At 40.4% G+C, this 21233-nt stretch overlaps 1 protein-coding gene across 1 annotated transcript in view; it reads left to right on the top strand.

Annotated features, from left to right (window-relative positions):
• The first annotated feature begins 6178 nt into the window (after positions 1-6178).
• Positions 6179-21233, top strand: part of LOC106581449 (voltage-gated potassium channel subunit beta-1) — a 176366-nt gene continuing 161311 nt past the window's right edge. Inside the window, exon 1 of the mRNA XM_045704032.2 lies at positions 6179-7361. Coding sequence (XP_045559988.1) covers positions 7162-7361 — 200 coding nt within the window. The 5' untranslated portion in view covers positions 6179-7161. The remainder of the gene's footprint in view (positions 7362-21233) is intronic.

Raw genomic sequence — 21233 nt, 5'->3', positions numbered from 1 at the left:
TTATCTATCCAAAACGGAGATGTCTGGAAAAACCACTTCTCCAATCTTTTTGAGATATGCATCAACAGAAACTTTGGGAAAATCCTCTGCATCATCATTAACAGCAGACTCTTACTTTTCCTCAGTGAAAACAATGTACTGAGCCAACCGTGTACAACCATGTATTCACCATAATGGACAAACAAACCAAAACAAAGACAAAGTCTTCTCATGCTTTGTTGATTTAAAACAAGCTTTTGACTCATTTTGGGATGAGGGTCTGCTATACAAATTGATGGAAAGTGATGTTGGGGGAAAAACATACGACATAAAATAAAATCCATGTACACAAACAAAAAGTGTGCAATTAAAATGGACAAAAAAACACAAACATTTCTTTCCACAGGGCCGTGGTGTGAGATAGGGATGCAGCTTAAGCCCCACCCTCTTCAACATATATATCAACGAATTGGCGAGGGCACTAGAACAGTCAGCAGCACCCAACCTCACCCTACTAGAATCTGAAGTCAAATGTCTACTGTTTGCTGATGACCTGGTGCTTCTGTCCCCAACCAAGGAGGGCCTACAGCAGCACCTAGATCTTCTGCACAGTCTGTCAGACCTGGGCCCTGACAGTAAATCTCAGTAAGATAAAAATAATGGTGTTCCAAAAAAGTTCCAGTTGCCAGGACCACAAATACAAATTCCATCTAGACATCGTTGCCCGACAGCACATAAAAAACAGTATTGATTTGTGACCTTACTTTCTCTGCAGCACTGTAATGGAGGCTTGGAGGCTTGACAGGGTGATTAGCATGAGTGGAATAGAGAAAATGAGACGTGAGTACAGGAGTTTTAGGAGTGGAGAAGAAGGCCTGTTTCTGCTAATACTATATGTCATTTAGCAGACACTTTCATCCAAAGCAACATAACAAGGCACACCTGTTAATTGAAATGTATTCCAGTTGACTTCCTCATGAAGCTGGTTGAGAAAATGCCAAGAGTGTGCACAGCTGTCATCAAGGCAAAGGGTGGCTACTTTGAAGAATCTCAAATATAAATATATTTAGATTTATAAAAATAAATTAAAAAAAACCTTGAATGAGTAGGTCTGTCCAAACATTAGACTATTTCTGTACATTGGCCATGCTGTCAATCCAGCATGACTTCTGCCGCGTTAAAAAAAACTGGAAACTCAGAACTGGGAAATCTCAGACTTCAGTGAGTTCAAGACAACTGAGAACTCATATTTTCCCAGCTCCAACTGGGAAAATACGGTTTGAATGGTCATCCAACTCGGAATTCCAAGTCGGGAACTCGGGCCTCTTTCTAGAGCTCCGACCTGAAGATCACTGACGTCATGACTCGACCTTCCCAGGACCCAGTTGTCTTGAAAGCACGATAAATCCAGAGAATGCTAGACTTTGATGACAAAATTTGCCCAGAAGAAGGAACGCCACGCCACCTTCCTGTTCAGGTGAGCATAGCACAACAAAAATGTATTGTATGCTGCTGCATAAATAATGAAATATGCCAGGGAGTATACTGTAGTTATGAAAATAATACTAAGTGTATGTTGTGTAGTAAGCTGTTAGTAGCCCATGTGCCTCACCCTAACAAGTTGATCCTAACCCTAACAACAACATGTAGCCTATAGCCTGTTTTAGAGAAATGTCATCATCGACTATTATGAGAGCTTTCATTGTCTGCTTATATGCCCCCTTTATTTATCCTACGGTTCTGACTTGGTGTACAGGGAGAATACTGTAAGAAAGGCCCATGTTCTGAATTCTGTCGCTGTACATTTCAAAAGTGCTGAACAAATAGTTATATTGACTACATTCATCTTAGCTCGTTCATTAATGTCTTAATCGAAATTACGGATTGCCTCTTATCCACTCATCGTCCCCTTATATGCCATAGTTTGTACATCTCAATAGTCAGTAGAAACCACATTTGTTTAAGCAAGTCAGCCATATCAGCCATGTTTTTTAAAAGGCAGTAAATGAGGCTGAGTGAACTGTTTCACTGCCAGACAAGGCTCCGCTGATAGCCAGGTGCAGCAGTGGTAAGGTGTTGGTACTGCTGTTGGGACTCTGCTGTTGGGACAGCTTTATGTAGGCCCTAACAGTTTGTGGGCACCGTTTGTCACCGTTATAGTGCAATTAATGTATTGTTTAGTGTTGTGTTGTGTACTGGCTTTGCTGGCATGCATCAAAAAAATCATTTTTGAGTTTGCCCCACAAAGATTTACTGTACATGCTAAAATCGGCGCTGCATATTTTAGATCACTTTTTACGAAACATTAAATACAAATGTCGTCAGTGAATACAAAAATCACTATTAAGTGTTTTGTTGACAGAATATTAACACATTTTTTTCATCAGAAGAGAAATGTTTGCAATTGTGTCCACTATTATCGGCAATAAGTGCACAGAATTCTAAATCATTCCATCAGTATCATGCCATGTACAATACACCGTGCTTCTACATCTGCATTGCTTGTAGTTTGGGGGTTTAGGATGGGTTTCTGTATAGCACTTTGTGACATTGGCTGATGTAAAAAGGGATTTTTAAATACATTTGATTGATCCAGGCAATGTGAACTTTCAAATTATTATGATTTTTATACAATATTGTAGAGATGCAGAGATACAGAGAATGAAGTTGGGTTGTTTCAACATAACCCACTGGGTACAAACTGGTTGTTTCAACATAACCCACTGGGTACAAACTGGTTGTTTCAACATAACCCACTGGGTACAAACTGGTTGTTTCAACATAACCCACTGGGTACAAACTGGTTGTTTCAACATAACCCACTGGGTACAAACTGGTTGTTTCAACATAACCCACTGGGTACAAACTGGTTGTTTCAACATAACCCACTGGGTACAAACTGGTAGTTTCAACGTAACCCACTGGGTACAACCTGGTAGTTTCAACATAACCCACTGGGTACAAACTGGTTGTTTCAATGTAACCCACTGGGTACAAACTGGTTGTTTGTTTCAATGTAACCCACTGGGTACAAACTGGTTGTTTGTTTCAATGTAACCCACTGGGTACAAACTGGTTGTTTCAATGTAACCCACTGGGTACAACCTGGTAGTTTCAACATAACCCACTGGGTACAAACTGGTTGTTTCAATGTAACCCACTGGGTACAAACTGGTTGTTTCAATGTAACCCACTGGGTACAAACTGGTTGTTTCAATGTAACCCACTGGGTACAAACTGGTTGTTTCAATGTAACACACTGGGTACAAACTGGTTGTTTCAATGTAACCCACTGGGTACAAACACACACACACACACACACACACACACACACACACACACACACACACACACACACACACACACACACACACACACACACACACACACACACACACACTTTCGTGAATCACAGCCAGGTGTCAGTTTAAAGCCTTTCTCAGCACAGTTTAGATTTGCAGTGTTCCTCTATGACAGACAGGTCACCAGAGACACCGAAGATCATGATAAACCTGTGTGTGTGTGTGTGTGTGTGTGTGTGTGTGTGTGTGTGTGTGTGTGTGTGTGTGTGTGTGTGTGTGTGTGTGTGTGTGTGTGTGTGTGTGTGTGTGTGTGTGTGTTTTTCATTCAGTGACTACATACTTTACTCTCCCTCTCTTCCCTGGAACCAGGCATTTTCCACACCTCCTCCTCCTCCCTCTCTCTCTTTTCCTCTTTTCACAGTGTGTGTGTTTATTTCCCCACCCAACAGAAGCATTTATCACCCAGTCCTTTTTCTCTTCCTGATGGAGAACAGAACATACATGGAGCAAATACATTGTTCCCTATCTACAGTATCTCAATATGTTGTTCCCTATCTACAGTATCTAAATGTTGTTCCCTATCTACAGTATCTCAATATGTTGTTCCCTATCTACAGTATCTCAATATGTTGTTCCCTATCTACAGTATCTTAATGTTGTTCCCTATCTACAGTATCTCAATATGTTGTTCCCTATCTACAGTATCTTAATGTTGTTCCCTATCTACAGTATCTTAATGTTGTTCCCTATCTACAGTATCTTAATGTTGTTCCCTATCTACAGTATCTTAATGTTGTTCCCTATCTACAGTATCTCAATATGTTGTTCCCTATCTACAGTATCTCAATATGTTGTTCCCTATCTACAGTATCTTAATGTTGTTCCCTATCTACAGTATCTTAATGTTGTTCCCTATCTACAGTATCTTAATGTTGTTCCCTATCTACAGTATCTAAATGTTGTTCCCTATCTACAGTATCTTAATGTTGTTCCCTATCTACAGTATCTCAATATGTTGTTCCCTATCTACAGTATCTCAATATGTTGTTCCCTATCTACAGTATCTTAATGTTGTTCCCTATCTACAGTATCTTAATGTTGTTCCCTATCTACAGTATCTTATTGTTGTTCCCTATCTACAGTATCTCAATATGTTGTTCCCTATCTACAGTATCTAAATGTTGTTCCCTATCTACAGTATCTTAATGTTGTTCCCTATCTACAGTATCTTAATGTTGTTCCCTATCTACAGTATCTTATTGTTGTTCCCTATCTACAGTATCTCAATGTTGTTCCCTATCTACAGTATCTTAATGTTGTTCCCTATCTACAGTATCTTAATGTTGTTCTCTATCTACAGTATCTCAATATGTTGTTCCCTATCTACAGTATCTTAATGTTGTTCCCTATCTACAGTATCTTAATGTTGTTCCCTATCTACAGTATCTTAATGTTGTTCCCTATCTACAGTATCTTAATGTTGTTCCCTATCTACAGTATCTTAATGTTGTTCCCTATCTACAGTATCTCAATATGTTGTTCGCTATCTACAGTATCTAAATGTTGTTCCCTATCTACAGTATCTAAATGTTGTTCCCTATCTACAGTATCTTAATGTTGTTCCCTATCTACAGTATCTTAATGTTGTTCCCTATCTACAGTATCTCAATATGTTGTTCCCTATCTACAGTATCTCAATGTTGTTCCCTATCTACAGTATCTTAATGTTGTTCCCTATCTACAGTATCTTAATGTTGTTCCCTATCTACAATATCTCAATATGTTGTTCCCTATCTACAGTATCTTAATGTTGTTCCCTATCTACAGTATCTTAATGTTGTTCCCTATCTACAGTATCTCAATATGTTGTTCCCTATCTACAGTATCTTAATGTTGTTCCCTATCTACAGTATCTAAATGTTGTTCCCTATCTACAGTATCTTAATGTTGTTCCCTATCTACAGTATCTCAAAATGTGTTTCCCTATCTACAGTATCTTAATGTTGTTCCCTATCTAGAGTATCTTAATGTTGTTCCCTATCTACAGTATCTCAATATGTTGTTCCCTATCTACAGTATCTTAATGTTGTTCCCTATCTACAGTATCTTAATGTTGTTCCCTATCTACAGTATCTTAATGTTGTTCCCTATCTACAGTATCTCAATATGTTGTTCCCTATCTACAGTATCTCAATGTTGTTCCCTATCTACAGTATCTCAATATGTTGTTCCCTATCTACAGTATCTCAATATGTTGTTCCCTATCTACAGTATCTTAATGTTGTTCCCTATCTACAGTATCTTAATGTTGTTCCCTATCTACAGTATCTTAATGTTGTTCCCTATCTACAGTATCTTAATGTTGTTCCCTATCTACAGTATCTTAATGTTGTTCCCTATCTACAGTATCTTAATGTTGTTCCCTATCTACAGTATCTCAATATGTTGTTCCCTATCTACAGTATCTTAATGTTGTTCCCTATCTACAGTATCTTAATGTTGTTCCCTATCTACAGTATCTCAATATGTTGTTCCCTATCTACAGTATCTTAATGTTGTTCCCTATCTACAGTATCTTAATGTTGTTCCCTATCTACAGTATCTTAATGTTGTTCCCTATCTACAGTATCTTAATGTTGTTCCCTATCTACAGTATCTCAATATGTTGTTCCCTATCTACAGTATCTTAATGTTGTTCCCTATCTACAGTATCTTAATGTTGTTCCCTATCTACAGTATCTTAATGTTGTTCCCTATCTACAGTATCTCATTATCCAAATGATCTGTTCTGAATGCTTCTGTATACAATGATCAAAATACATCTATTGCGTGTGTGTGTGATATTGCTGAGAGAGAGAGAGAGAGAGAGAGAGAGAGAGAGAGAGAGAGAGAGAGAGAGAGAGAGAGAGAGAGAGAGAGAGAGAGAAGCGCTGCATTCCTCTCACTCCCCGATAGGACCACCAGAGGAGATGGAGCTATAGTGCTGAGAACACAACGCCGAAAGAAAAGAAGAGGACAGTGACATATTAACTGGGAGAAATAGAATATAAGAGGAGATAGAGTGTGAAGAGGGGAATCTGGGGCAGATACTCATTAGTGATACACATTAACATCGGCAGGCTGGAGCAAGAGAACGTGAAAAAGGTTTGGAGAAAAAATACATCAAAAGAAGAAGCCAGAGAGCGGAGCGGGGTGAAGGATGACAGAGCAGCTTGCCCCGTCCTGAGATCAGCCCACCTCCTCCTTCCTCTCTTCACCCCTCCTCTGACGCCATCACCTCCCATCACTCTCCTCCCTCACCCTCTCCTCCCTCTCTCTTTCTGGTTAAACCAGACTTGATGACCAGTCCTGACCAGATTCTACCCCCATCACAACCCTCTGGAATCTCTCCAGCTTCTCTGGAATCTCTCTCAGCGTTCCGACTCTGGCAGTCTTCTGACCACGTTCAGATATTCTCTCCAGGAGAAGACAGGAAGGAATAAGAAGAAGGGGGAAGTTTGTGTATTTCTGGACAACTAACGAGTCTCTGCCATCTCCTTGCTGTGAGGACTGACCTTTCTGTTCAGAGGGAAGATAAGGACCTACGACATCCAGAAGACATTTTCACCTGAAGACTTTCCCGTCTACTCTGAGTTACAGAACAACACTTCTGAGAAATAAACACTTTAACAAGGAAAGAAGACATTTTAACGAGGAGGACATTTTAACGAGGAGGACATTGTAACACCAACAGAGCATTTCAACAAAAGATCAAGACATTTTTTAAGATTCTCTTGGACCGTCTCTGTTTAATTTTCTTCAACTCTGTTCATCCACTTCTCTTGGACTCTCTGTCCTGTACATTTCTCTGTGAGTGTCAGTTGGTCCATACAGCCCAGCCATGCAGGTGTCTATAGCATGTACAGACCCCCACATGAAACGCGGGAATGGGGACCACAAGAATAACTCCAGCCCGGGGAATGCTGCCCGGGCCAAGTTCAGAACTGTGGCCATCATAGCACGCAGCTTTGGGGCGTTCGCACCCCGGCACCACATCTCTCTCAAAGAGTCCACGGGGAAACTGACCGGCATGAAATACAGGTCTGTCTGTCTGTCTGTCTGTCTGTCTGTCTGTCTGTCTGTCTGTCTGTCTGTCTGTCTGTCTGTCTGTCTGTCTGTCTGTCTGTCTGTCTGTCTGTCTGTCTGTCTGTCTGTCTGTCTGTCTGTCTGTCTGTCTGTCTGTCTTATTGTGTGTGTGCGAGAGAGTGTGTATGTGTGGCTAAAGCTGGGGGATGGTATAGAGTGTGTGTTGTGACATTAACGTAGTCTAAGTGTACATATATTTTGGACTTTAGTATTTGTTTTGTTTGTGTGTGTCAAGTAGTCTCTTGCGGTTTGAATATCTTTTCTGGTTTTTCTTCTCTCCATATATTTACCACTCCAAGCTCACCCTGTGTTTGTATCTGTGTACATTTGGCCATTGTGTCTGTGTGTTTGTTTACCTTTATTTAACCAGGTAGGCAAATTAGGAACAAGTTCTCATTTACAATTGCGACCTGGCCAAGATAAAGCAAGCAGTTTGACACATACAACAACACAGAGTTACACATGGAGTAAAACAAACATACAGTCAAATAATATAGTAGAAAATTAAGTCTATATACAAAGTGAGCAAATGAGGTGAGATAAAGGAGGTAAAGGCAAAAAAGGCCAAGGTGGCGAAGTAAATATAATATAGCAAGTAAAACGCTGGAATAGTAGATTTGCAGTGGAAGAAAGTGCAAAGTAGAAATAGAAATAATGGGGTGCAAAGGAGCAAAATAAATAAATACAGTAGGGGAAGGGGTAGTTGTTTGGGCTAAATTATAGATGGGCTATGTACAGGTGCAGTAATCTGTGAGCTACTTTGGCAGCTGGTGCTTAAAGCTAGTGAGGGAGATAAGTGTTTCCAGTTTTAGAGATTTTTGTAGTTCGTTCCAGTCATTGGCAGGAGAGAACTGGAAGGAGAGGCAGCCGAAGGAGGAATTGGCTTTGGGGGTGACCAGAGAGATATACCTGCTGGAGCGCGTGCTACAGATGGGTGCTGTTATGGTGACCAGCAAGCTGAGATAAGGGGGAACTTTACCTAGCAGGGTCTTGTAGATGACCTGGAGCCAGTGGGTTTGGCGACGAGTATGAAGCGAGGGCCAGCCAACGAGAGCGTACAGGTCACAGTGGTGGGTAGTATATGGGCCTTTGGTGCCAAAACGGATGGCACTGTGATAGACTGCATCCAATTTATTGAGTAGGGTATTGGAGGCTATTTTGTAAATGACATAGCCAAAGTCGAGGATCGGTAGGATGGTCAGTTTTACGAGGGTATGTTTGGCAGCATGAATGAAAGATGCTCTGTTGTGAAAGGAAGCCAATTCTAGATTTAACTTTGGAGATGTTTGATGTGAGTCTAGAAGGAGAGTTTACAGTCTAACCAGACACCTAGGTGTTTGTAGTTGTGCACATATTCTAAGTCAGAACCATCCAGAGTAGTGATGCTGGATGGGCGGGCAGGTGCAGGCAGCGATCAGTTGAAGAGCATGCATTTAGTTTTACTTGTATTTAAGAGCAGTTGGAGGCCACGGAAGGAGAGTTGTATGGCATTGAAGCTCGTCTGGAGGGTAGTTAACACAGTGTCCAAAGAAGGGCCAGAAATATACAGAATGGTGTCGTCTGCGTAGAGGTGGACCAGAGAATCACCTGCAGCAAGAGCGACATCATTGATGTATACAGAGAAAAGAGTCGGCCCAAAAATGTAACCCTGTGGCACCCCCATAGAGACTGCCAGAGGCCCGGACCACAGGCCCTCCGATTTGACACACTGAACTCTATCAGAGAAGTAGTTGGTGAACCAGGCAAGGCAATCATTTGAGAAACCAAGGCTGTTGAGTCTGCCGATGAGGATGTGGTGATTGACAGTGTCGAAAGCCTTGGCCAGGTCAATGAATACGGTTGCACAGTATTGTTTCTTATCGATGGCGGTTAAGATATCGTTTAGGACCTTGAGTGTGGCTGAGGTGCACCCATGACCAGCTCTGAAACCAGATTGCATAGCGGAGAAGGTGCGGTGGGATTCGAAATGGTCAGTAATCTATTTGTTGACTTGGCTTTCGAAGACTTTAGCGAGGCAGGGTAGGATAGATATAGGTCTGTAGCAGTTTGGGTCAAGAGTGTCCCCCCCTTTGAAGAGGGGATGACCGCAGCTGCTTTCCAATCTTTGGGAATCTCAGACGACACGAAAGAGAGGTTGAACAGGATCATTTGCAATAATTTTGGCAGATAATATTAGAAAGAAAGGGTCCAGATTGTCTAGCCCGGCTGATTTGTAGGGGTCCAGATTTTGCAGCTCTTTCAGAACATCAGCTGACTGGATTTGGGAGAAGGAGAAATGGGGAAGGCTTGGGCGAGTAGCTTTGGGGGGTGCAGTGCTGTTGACCGGGGTAGGGGTAGCCAGGTGGAAAGCATGGCCAGCCGTAGAAAAATGCTTATTGAAATTCTCAATTATAGTGGATTTATCGGTGGTGACAGAGATTCCTATCTTCAGTGCAGTGGGCAGCTGGGAGGAGGTGCTCTTATTCTCCAAGGACTTTACAGTGTCCCAGAACTTTTTTGAGTTTGTGTTGCAGGAAGCAAATTTAGGGATGGAGATTTCAGAGTTGTTGGTGTGTGAGGGAGAGAGAAAAAGGCAGAAAGAGAGAATGAGAGAGAGTGAGTCATTGTGGAGAGATGAGGGTGCAGTACAGGTAGGGATTTAGATGAAAGTTGTTTGAAGGACAATAGGAAGGACATTACAGTAGGAAGGACAGTAGGAATGACACTACAGTAGGAAGGACAGTAGGAAGGACAGTAGGAAGTACACTACAGTAGGAAGGACATTACAGTAGGAAGGACAGTAGGAATGACACTACAGTAGGAAGGATAGTAGGAAGTACACTACAGTAGGAAGGACATTACAGTAGGAAGGACAGTAGGAATGACACTACAGTAGGAAGGACAGTAGGAAGGACAGTAGGAAGTACACTACAGTAGGAAGGACATTACAGTAGGAAGGACAGTAGGAATGACACTACAGTAGGAAGGATAGTAGGAAGTACACTACAGTAGGAAGGACAGTAGGAAGGACAGTAGGAAGTACACTACAGTAGGAAGGACATTACAGTAGGAAGGACAGTAGGAATGACACTACAGTAGGAAGGATAGTAGGAAGTACACTACAGTAGGAAGGACATTACAGTAGGAAGGACAGTAGGAATGACACTACAGTAGGAAGGATAGTAGGAAGTACACTACAGTAGGAAGGACAGTAGGAACATCATCATCCTTTAACATCATGACCCCAGTCATTATCCCCTCAATAATGTCCCCCTGGTGAGCACTTTAACATCATGGCCCCAGTCATCATCTCCTCAATAATGTCCCCCTGGTGAGCACTTTGGGAAATCCCATTGGGATTTGGTGTCAGTCTCTCTTCCTCGCTCTCTCACTCTCCCTCACACAGACACACACACACACACACATACATGCACATAACACACTCACACACTCACTCACACATAGGCACTTCAACAAGTCAGTTTTACAGTACTTAGTGGTGTGCTCCCGCCCTGAGAGGAGACAGACTCTCTCTGGTCCCTCTGCTGTAATTATACTTATGGACACCGTGTGTCTGTGTGTGTTTGAATGTGTGTGTGTGTGTGTGTGTGTGTGTGTGTGTGTGTGTGTGTGTGTGTGTGTGTGTGTGTGTGTGTGTGTGTGTGTGTGTGTGTGTGTTTGTGTGTGTGTGTGTGTGTGTGTGTGTGCCTGTTCGCGCGCTCTCTCGCTTTTTACACACTGTTAGGCTGAAAGCACAGGGAATGTGGCCAGATGATGAGCTCAATTTGAATGGCAATGCTCGTGCACACACACAAATTAAATTCCCAGGATCCTATCCCTCTCACAGTACATGATGACAGAGTGGTTTCCATAGAACAGTACAGGTCCACAGTGCTGTCAAATTGTCTGTATACAGTGAGGGAAAAAAGTATTTGATTCCCTGCTGATTTTGTACGTTTGCCCACTGACAAAGAAATTATCAGTATATAATTTTAATGGTAGGTTTATTTAAACATTGAGAGACAGAATAACAACAAAAAAATCCTGAAAACGCATGTCAAAAATGTTATAAATTGATTTGCATTTTAATGAGGGAAATAAGTATTTGACCCCCTCTCAATCAGAAAGATTTCTGGCTCCCAGGTGTCTTTTATACAGGTAACGAGCTGAGATTAGGAGCACACTCTTAAAGGGAGTGCTCCTAATCTCAGTTTGTAGCAATCAATCAATCAGATTCCAAACTCTCCACCATGGCCAAGACCAAAGAGCTCTTCAAGGATGTCAGGGACAAGATTGTAGACCTACACAAGGCTGGAATGGCCTACAAGACCATCGCCAAGCAGCTTGGTGAGAAGGTGACAACAGTTGGTGCGATTATTAGCAAATGGAAGAAACACAAAAGAACTGTCAATCTCCCTCGGCCTGGGGCTCCATGCAAGATCTCACCTCGTGGAGTTGCAATGGTCATGAGAACGGTGAGGAATCAGCCCAGAACTACACGGGAGGATCTTGTCAATGATCTCAAGGCAGCTGGGACCATAGTCACCAAGAAAATGATTGGTAACACACTACGCCGTGAAGGACTGAAATCCTGCAGCGCCCGCAAGGTCCCCCTGCTCAAGAAAGCACATATACATGCCCGTCTGAAGTTTGCCAATGAACATCTGAATGATTCAGAGGACAACTGGGTGAAAGTGTTGTGGTTAGATGAGACCAAAATTGAGCTCTTTGGCATCAACTCAACTCACCATGTTTGGAGGAGGAGGAGGAATGCTGCCTATGACCCCAAGAACACCATCCCCACCGTCAAACCTGGAGGTGGAAACATTATGCTTTGGAGGTGTTTTTCTGCTAAGGGGACAGGACAACTTCACCGCATCAAAGGGACGATGGACGGGGCCATGTACCGTCAAATCTTGGGTGAGAACCTCCTTCCCTCAGCCAGGGCATTGAAAATGGGTCGTGGATGGGTATTCCAGCATGACAATGGCCCAAAACACATGGCCAAGGCAACAAAGGAGTGGCTCAAGAGGAAGCACATTAAGGTCTTGGAGTGGCCTAGCCAGTCTCCAGACCTTAATCCCATAGAAAATCTATGGAGGGAGCTGAAGGTTCGAGTTGCCAAACGTCAGCCTCAACCTTAATGACTTGGAGAAGATCTGCAAAGAGGAGTGGGACAAAATCCCTCCTGAGATGTGTGCAAACCTGGTGGCCAACTACAAGAAACATCTGACCTCTGTGATTGCCAACAAGGGTTTTGCTACCAAGTACTAAGTGTTTTGCAGAGGGGTCAAATACTTATTTCCCTCATTAAAATGCAAATCATTTTATAACATTTTTGACATGAGTTTTTCTGGATTTTGTTGTTGTTATTCTGTCTCTCACTGTTCAAATAAACCTACCATTAAAATTATAGACTGATCATTTCTTTGTCAGTGGGCAAACAAAATCAGCAGGGGATCAAATACTTTTTTCCCTCACTGTGGGTCCACAGTGTTGTCAGATTGTCAGTATAGGTCCACAGTGCTGTCAGACTGTCAGTATAGGACCACAATGCTGTCAGATTGTCAGTATAGGTCCACAGTGTTGTCAGACTGTCTGTATAGGACCACAATGCTGTCAGATTGTCAGTATAGGTCCACAGTGCTGTCAGACTGTCTGTATAAGACCACAGTGCTGTCGGACTGTCAGTATAGGACCACAGTGCTGTCAGACTGTCAGTATAGGACCACAGTGCTGTCAGACTGTCAGAAGGACATTAAATATGTAGCATGCAGAGGAGGGCTTTTACAATGGGGGAAATAGGTTAGGCTAGGGTTACTGTTAACAACACTAAGGCTGGAGCTAGTTGTGTCTGTGTAGATCACTCAGTACTCTATTGTCTTCTACTAACAGGCAGCGTGACCCAGTGGTGTCGCGTTATCTTCTCTACTCTTATTACGGTATACTTTTAAAACATGCACACACACACAACCCATCAACGGGGGTTAGCAACAATCTGCTCTGGCAGCTAAGAAGAAAGGATGGAGGAGATTTATTTTTGTTTGTTTTTTAAAATTTAACCAGGGAAGTCAGTTAACCTCGGGACGGACATCCAGCGAAAAATCCTATCGCCATTAGCATAACAAAATTTAATAGATATATTTTTTCAAATATAGGACTATGTTATATCGTTTTATAGATACACCTCTCCTGAATCGAACCACGTTGTCCGATTTCAAAAAGGCTTTACAGCAAAAGCAAAACATTAGATTATGTTAGAGGAGTATATCGTAAAAGTAGCCACATAGCCATTTTCCGACCAACCACATGCATCACAAATAACCAAAAAACAGCTAAATGCAGCACTAACCTTTGACAATCTTCATCAGATGACACTCCTAGGACATCATGTTACACAATACATGCATTCTTTTGTTCGATAAAGTTCATATTCATATATAAAAACAGCATTTTACATCGGCGCGTAACGTTGACTAACTATTTTCCCTCAAATGCGTCCGGTGAAACAGCGCTACAATTTACTAAATTATTATTCGAAAACATTTTTAAAATGTAATATTGTCATTCTAAGATTTATAGATTAGCATCTCTTGAAAGCACCTGCAATGCCAGATTTAAAAAGGTCAGCGCCATCTTGGAACAATCGCATATCAAATCTACTCTTGTATACTATTGTCAATAATCCCTTACCTTTGATTATCTTCATCAGAAAGCACTTCCAGGCATCCCAGGTCCACAACAAATGTATTTTTGTTCGAAAAAGTTAATCCTTTACGTCCCAATAGCTTGTTCTTGTTAGCACGTTCTGAAGGCTGCACCAAAAGTTCCGTCGGCCGCGGGACTCCTCTTTCAATAAAATTAATTTTTGAATTTTTTTAGGTTCGTTCAAACATGTCAAACGTTGTATAACATAAATCTTTAGGGCCTTTTTCAACCAGAGCTCCAATAAGATTCAAGGGGGACGATTGCATTGTCTTTCAAAACGTTTCGAAAGGGGAGGGTAGCCAGGGGCGCCGGCGTCATAATGGTGATGGCCCTCCTCATGTGACCACATTCCACAGCGTCTCATTCAGTCAGTTTTCACAGTAGGAGACTCAAACCACTTTGTAAAGACTGGGGACATCTAGTGGAAGCAATAGGAAGTGCTCAATGAACCATTGCTCACGGTGTGATTTATAGGCAAAGTGATGAAGTTGAGTCCGCAATTCAGAATTCCACATCCTGTTACGATCAATCTCTGGGTTTTGACTGCCATATGAGTTCTGTTATACTCACAGACACCATTCAAACAGTTTTAGAACCTTTAGGGTGTTTTCTATCCACAAGTATTAATTATATGCATATACTAGCTTCTGAGTTTGAGTAGGAGGCCGTTTAAAATGGGCACATTTTTTTCTAAAATCGCTGTAGCGCCCCCTATCCTAGGCGACCGTCAAGAGGTTAAGAACAAATTCTTATTTATAATGACGGCCTACCGCAGCCAAACCCGTACGATGTTTGTGCCAATTGTGTGCCGCCATATGGGACTCCCAATCACGGCCAAATGTGATGCAGCCTGGATTCAAACCAGGTACTGCAATGACACCTGTTGCGCTGAGAGAAACAGTTACTATAGAGAATGGAGAGAAACAGTTACTATAGAGAATGGAGAGGTAGAGAAACAGTTAATATAGAGAATGGAGAGAAACAGTTACTATAGATAATGGAGAGGTAGAGAAACAGTTACTATAGAGAATGGAGAGGTAGAGAAACAGTTTCTATAGAGAATGGAGACGTAGAGAAACAGTTACTATAGAGAATGGAGAGAAACAGCTACTATAGAGAATGGAGAGGTAGAGAAACAGTTACTATAGAGAATGGAGAGGTAGAGAAACAGTTACTATAGAGAATGGAGAGAAACAGTTACTATAGAGAATGGAGAGGTAGAGAAACAGTTACTATAGAGAATGGAGAGGTAGAGAAACAGTTACTATAGAGAATGGAGAGAAACAGTTACTATAGAGAATGGAGGGAAACAGTTACTATAGAGAATGGAGAGGTAGAGAAACAGTTACTATAGAGAATAGAGAGAAAGAGTTACTATAGAGAATGGAGAGGTAGAGAAAAAGTTACTATAGAGAATGGAGAGAAACAGTTACTATAGAGAATGGAGAGAAACAGTTACTATAGAGAATGGAGAGAAACAGTTACTATAGAGAATGGAGGGAAACAGTTACTATAGAGAATGGAGAGAAACAGTTACTATAGAATGGAGGGAAACAGTTACTATAGAGAATGGAGAGGTAGAGAAACAGTTACTATAGAGAATGGAGGGAAACAGTTACTATAGAGAATGGAGAGGTAGAGAAACAGTTACTATAGAGAATGGAGAGAAACAGTTACTATAGAGAATGGAGGGAAACAGTTACTATAGAGAATGGAGAGGTAGAGAAACAGTTACTATAGAGAATAGAGAGAAAGAGTTACTATAGAGAATGGAGAGGTAGAGAAAAAGTTACTATAGAGAATGGAGAGAAACAGTTACTATAGAGAATGGAGAGAAACAGTTACTATAGAGAATGGAGGGAAACAGTTACTATAGAGAATGGAGAGAAACAGTTACTATAGAATGGAGGGAAACAGTTACTATAGAGAATGGAGAGGTAGAGAAACAGTTACTATAGAGAATGGAGAGAAACAGCTACTATAGAGAATGGAGAGAAACAGTTACTATAGAGAATGGAGAGAAACAGTTACTATAGAGAATGGAGAGAAACAGTTACTATAGAGAATGGAGAGGTAGAGAAACAGTTACTATAGAGAATGGAGAGAAACAGTTACTATAGAGAATGGAGAGAAACAGTTACTATAGAGAATGGAGAGGTAGAGAAACAGCTACTATAGAGAATGGAGGGAAACAGTTACTATAGAGAATGGAGAGGTAGAGAAACAGTTACTATAGAGAATGGAGAGAAACAGCTACTATAGAGAATGGAGAGGTAGAGAAACAGTTACTATAGAGAATGGAGGGAAACAGTTACTATAGAGAATGGAGAGGTAGAGAAACAGTTACTATAGAGAATGGAGAGAAACAGTTACTATAGAGAATGGAGGGAAACAGTTACTATAGAGAATGGAGAGAAACAGTTACTATAGAGAATGGAGAGGTAGAGACACAGTTACTATAGAGAATGGAGAGAAACAGTTACTATAGAGAATGGAGAGGTAGAGAAACAGTTACTATAGAGAATGGAGAGAAACAGTTACTATAGAGAATGGAGAGAAACAGTTACTATAGAGAATGGAGAGAAACAGTTACTATAGAGAATGGAGAGAAACAGTTACTATAGAGAATGGAGAGAAACAGTTACTATAGAGAATGGAGGGAAACAGTTACTATAGAGAATGGAGAGAAACAGCTACTATAGAGAATGGAGAGAAACAGTTACTATAGAGAATGGAGAGAAACAGTTACTATAGAGAATGGAGAGAAACAGCTACTATAGAGAATGGAGAGAAACAGTTACTATAGAGAATGGAGAGACACAGTTACTATAGAGAATGGAGAGGTAGAGAAAAAGTTACTATAGAGAATGGAGAGGTAGAGAAACAGTTACTATAGAGAATGGAGAGAAACAGCTACTATAGAGAATGGAGAGAAACAGTTACTATAGAGAATGGAGAGAAACAGTTACTATAGAGAATGGAGAGGTAGAGAAACAGTTACTATAGAGAATGGAGAGAAACAGTTACTATAGAGAATGGAGAGGTAGAGAAACAGTTACTATAGAGAATGGAGTGGTAGAGAAACATTTACTATAGAGAATGGAGAGAAACAGTTACTATAGAGAATGGAGAGAAACAGTTACTATAGAGAATGGAGAGAAACAGTTACTATAGAGAATGGAGAGAAACAGTTACTATAGAGAATGGAGAGGTAGAGAAACAGTTACTATAGAGAATGGAGAGAAACAGTTACTATAGAGAATGGAGAGGTAGAGAAACAGTTACTATAGAGAATGGAGAGAAACAGCTACTATAGAGAATGGAGAGAAACAGTTACTATAGAGAATGGAGAGGTAGAGAAACAGTTACTATAGAGAATGGAGAGAAACAGTTACTATAGAGAATGGAGAGAAACAGCTACTATAGAGAATGGAGGGAAACAGTTACTATAGAGAATGGAGAGAAACAGTTACTATAGAGAATGGAGGGAAACAGTTACTATAGAGAATGGAGAGGTAGAGAAACAGTTACTATAGAGAATGGAGAGGTAGAGAAACAGTTACTATCGAGAATGGAGAGGTAGAGAAACACTTACTATAGAGAATGGAGAGAAACAGCTACTATAGAGAATGGAGAGAAACAGTTACTATAGAGAATGGAGAGAAATAGTTACTATAGAGAATGGAGGGAAACAGTTACTATAGAGAATGGAGAGAAACAGCTACTATAGAGAATGGAGGGAAAGAGTTACTATAGAGAATGGAGAGGTAGAGAAACACTTACTATAGAGAATGGAGAGAAACAGCTGCTATAGAGAATGGAGAGAAACAGTTACTATAGAGAATGGAGGGAAACAGTTACTATAGAGAATGGAGAGGTAGAGAAACAGTTACTATAGAGAATGGAGAGAAATAGTTACTATAGAGAATGGAGGGAAACAGTTACTATAGAGAATGGAGAGAAATAGTTACTATAGAGATGGAGGGAAATAGTTACTATAGAGAATGGAGGGAAACAGTTACTATAGAGAATGGAGAGGTAGAGAAACAGTTACTATTGAGAATGGAGGGAAACAGTTACTATAGAGAATGGAGAGAAATAGTTACTATAGAGAATGGAGGGAAACAGTTACTATAGAGAATGGAGGGAAGACAGTTACTATAGAGAATGGAGAGAAACAGCTACTATAGAGAATGGAGAGGTAGAGAAACAGTTACTATAGAGAATGGAGAGGTAGAGAAACAGTTACTATTGAGAATGGAGGGAAACAGTTACCATAGAGAATGGAGAGGTAGAGAAACAGTTACTATAGAGAATGGAGAGAAACAGTTACTATAGAGAATGGAGAGGTAGAGAAACAGTTACTATAGAGAATGGAGAGAAACAATTACTATAGAGAATGGAGAGAAACAGTTACCATAGAGAATGGAGAGAAACAGTTACTATAGAGAATGGAGAGGTAGAGAAACAGTTACTATAGAGAATGGAGAGAAACAGTTACTATAGAGAATGGAGAGAAACAGTTACTATAGAGAATGGAGAGAAACAGCTACTATAGAGAATGGAGGGAAACAGTTACTATAGAGAATGGAGAGGTAGAGAAACACTTACTATAGAGAATGGAGAGAAACAGCTACTATAGAGAATGGAGAGAAACAGTTACTATAGAGAATGGAGAGAAATAGTTACTATAGAGAATGGAGGGAAACAGTTACTATAGAGAATGGAGAGAAACAGCTACTATAGAGAATGGAGGGAAACAGTTACTATAGAGAATGGAGAGGTAGAGAAACAGTTACTATAGAGAATGGAGAGAAACAGTTACTATAGAGAATGGAGAGGTAGAGAAACAGTTACTATAGAGAATGGAGAGGTAGAGAAACAGTTACTATAGAGAATGGAGAGAAACAGTTACTATAGAGAATGGAGAGGTAGAGAAACAGTTACTATAGAGAATGGAGAGAAACATCTACTATAGAGAATGGAGAGAAACAGCTACTATAGAGAATGGAGAGAAAAAGTTACTATAGAGAATGGAGAGGTAGAGAAACAGTTACTATAGAGAATGGAGAGATAGAGAAACAGTTACTATAGAGAATGGAGAGATAGAGAAACAGTTACTATAGAGAATGGAGTGGTAGAGAAACAGTTACTATAGAGAATGGAGAGAAACAGCTACTATAGAGAATGGAGAGAAACAGTTACTATAGAGAATGGAGAGAAACAGTTGCTATAGAGAATGGAGAGAAACAGCTACTATAGAGAATGGAGAGAAACAGTTACTATAGAGAATGGAGAGGTAGAGAAACAGTTACTATAGAGAATGGAGAGAAACAGTTACTATAGAGAATGGAGAGGTAGAGACACAGTTACTATAGAGAATGGAGAGAAACAGTTACTATAGAGAATGGAGAGAAACAGTTACTATAGAGAATGGAGAGGAGAGACAGCTACTATAGAGAATGGAGAGAAACAGGCAAGAGTGGGGGTAGGCGCTACTAGAGAATGGAGAGAAACAGCTACTATAGAGAATGGAGAGAAACAGTTACTATAGAGAATGGAGAGAAACAGTTACTATAGAGAATGGAGAGGTAGAGAAACAGTTACTATAGAGAATGGAGAGAAACAGTTACTATAGAGAATGGAGAGGTAGAGAAACATCTACTATAGAGAATGGAGAGAAACAGTTACTATAGAGAATGGAGAGGTAGAGAAACAGTTACTATAGAGAATGGAGAGAAACAGTTACTATAGAGAATGGAGGGAAACAGTTACTATAGAGAATGGAGAGAAACAGTTACTATAGAGAATGGAGAGGTAGAGAAACAGTTACTATAGAGAATGGAGAGAAACAGTTACTATAGAGAATGGAGAGAAACAGTTACTATTGAGAATGGAGAGAAACAGTTACTATAGAGAATGGAGAGAAACAGTTACTATAGAGAATGGAGGGAAACAGTTACTATAGAGAATGGAGAGAAACAGTTACTATAGAGAATGGAGAGGTAGAGAAACAGTTACTATAGAGAATGGAGAGGTAGAGAAACAGTTACTATAGAGAATGGAGAGAAACAGTTACTATAGAGAATGGAGGGAAACAGTTACTATAGAGAATGGAGAGAAACAGCTACTATAGAGAATGGAGAGAAACAGTTACTATAGAGAATGGAGGGAAACAGTTACTATAGAGAATGGAGAGAAACAGTTACTATAGAGAATGGAGAGAAACAGTTACTATAGAGAATGGAGAGGTAGAGAAACAGTTACTATAGAGAATGGAGAGAAACAGCTACTATAGAGAATGGAGGGAAACAGTTACTATAGAGAATGGAGAGAAACAGTTACTATAGAGAATGGAGGGAAACAGTTACTATAGAGAATGGAGAGAAACAGTTACTATAGAGAATGGAGAGGTAGAGAAACAGTTACTATAGAGAATGGAGAGGTAGAGAAACAGTTACTATAGAGAATGGAGAGGTAGAGAAACAGTTACTATAGAGAATGGAGAGAAACAGTTACTATAGAGAATGGAGAGGTAGAGAAACAGTTACTATAGAGAATGGAGAGAAACAGTTACTATAGAGAATGGAGGAGAGAAACAGTTACTATAGAGAATGGAGAGAAACAGTTACTATAGAGAATGGAGAGGTAGAGAAACAGTTACTATAGAGAATGGAGAGAAACAGCTACTATAGAGAATGGAGGGAAACAGTCACTATAGAGAATGGAGAGGTAGAGAAACACTTACTATAGAGAATGGAGAGAAACAGCTACTATAGAGAATGGAGAGAAACAGTTACTATAGAGAATGGAGGGAAACAGTTACTATAGAGAATGGAGAGGTAGAGAAACAGTTACTATAGAGAATGGAGAGAAATAGTTACTATAGAGAATGGAGGGAAACAGTTACTATAGAGAATGGAGAGGTAGAGAAAAAGTTACTATAGAGAATGGAGAGAAATAGTTACTATAGAGAATGGAGGGAAACAGTTACTATAGAGAATGGAGAGGTAGAGAAACAGTTACTATAGAGAATGGAGAGGTAGAGAAACAGTTACTATAGAGAATGGAGAGAAACAGTTACTATAGAGAATGGAGAGAAATAGTTACTATAGAGAATGGAGGGAAACAGTTACTATA

The sequence above is a fragment of the Salmo salar genome, chromosome 20, assembly GCF_965601325.2.
Source record: "Salmo salar chromosome 20, fSalSal1, whole genome shotgun sequence".
NCBI lineage: Eukaryota > Metazoa > Chordata > Actinopteri > Salmoniformes > Salmonidae > Salmo > Salmo salar.
This window is presented reverse-complemented; position numbering and strand designations above follow the sequence as displayed.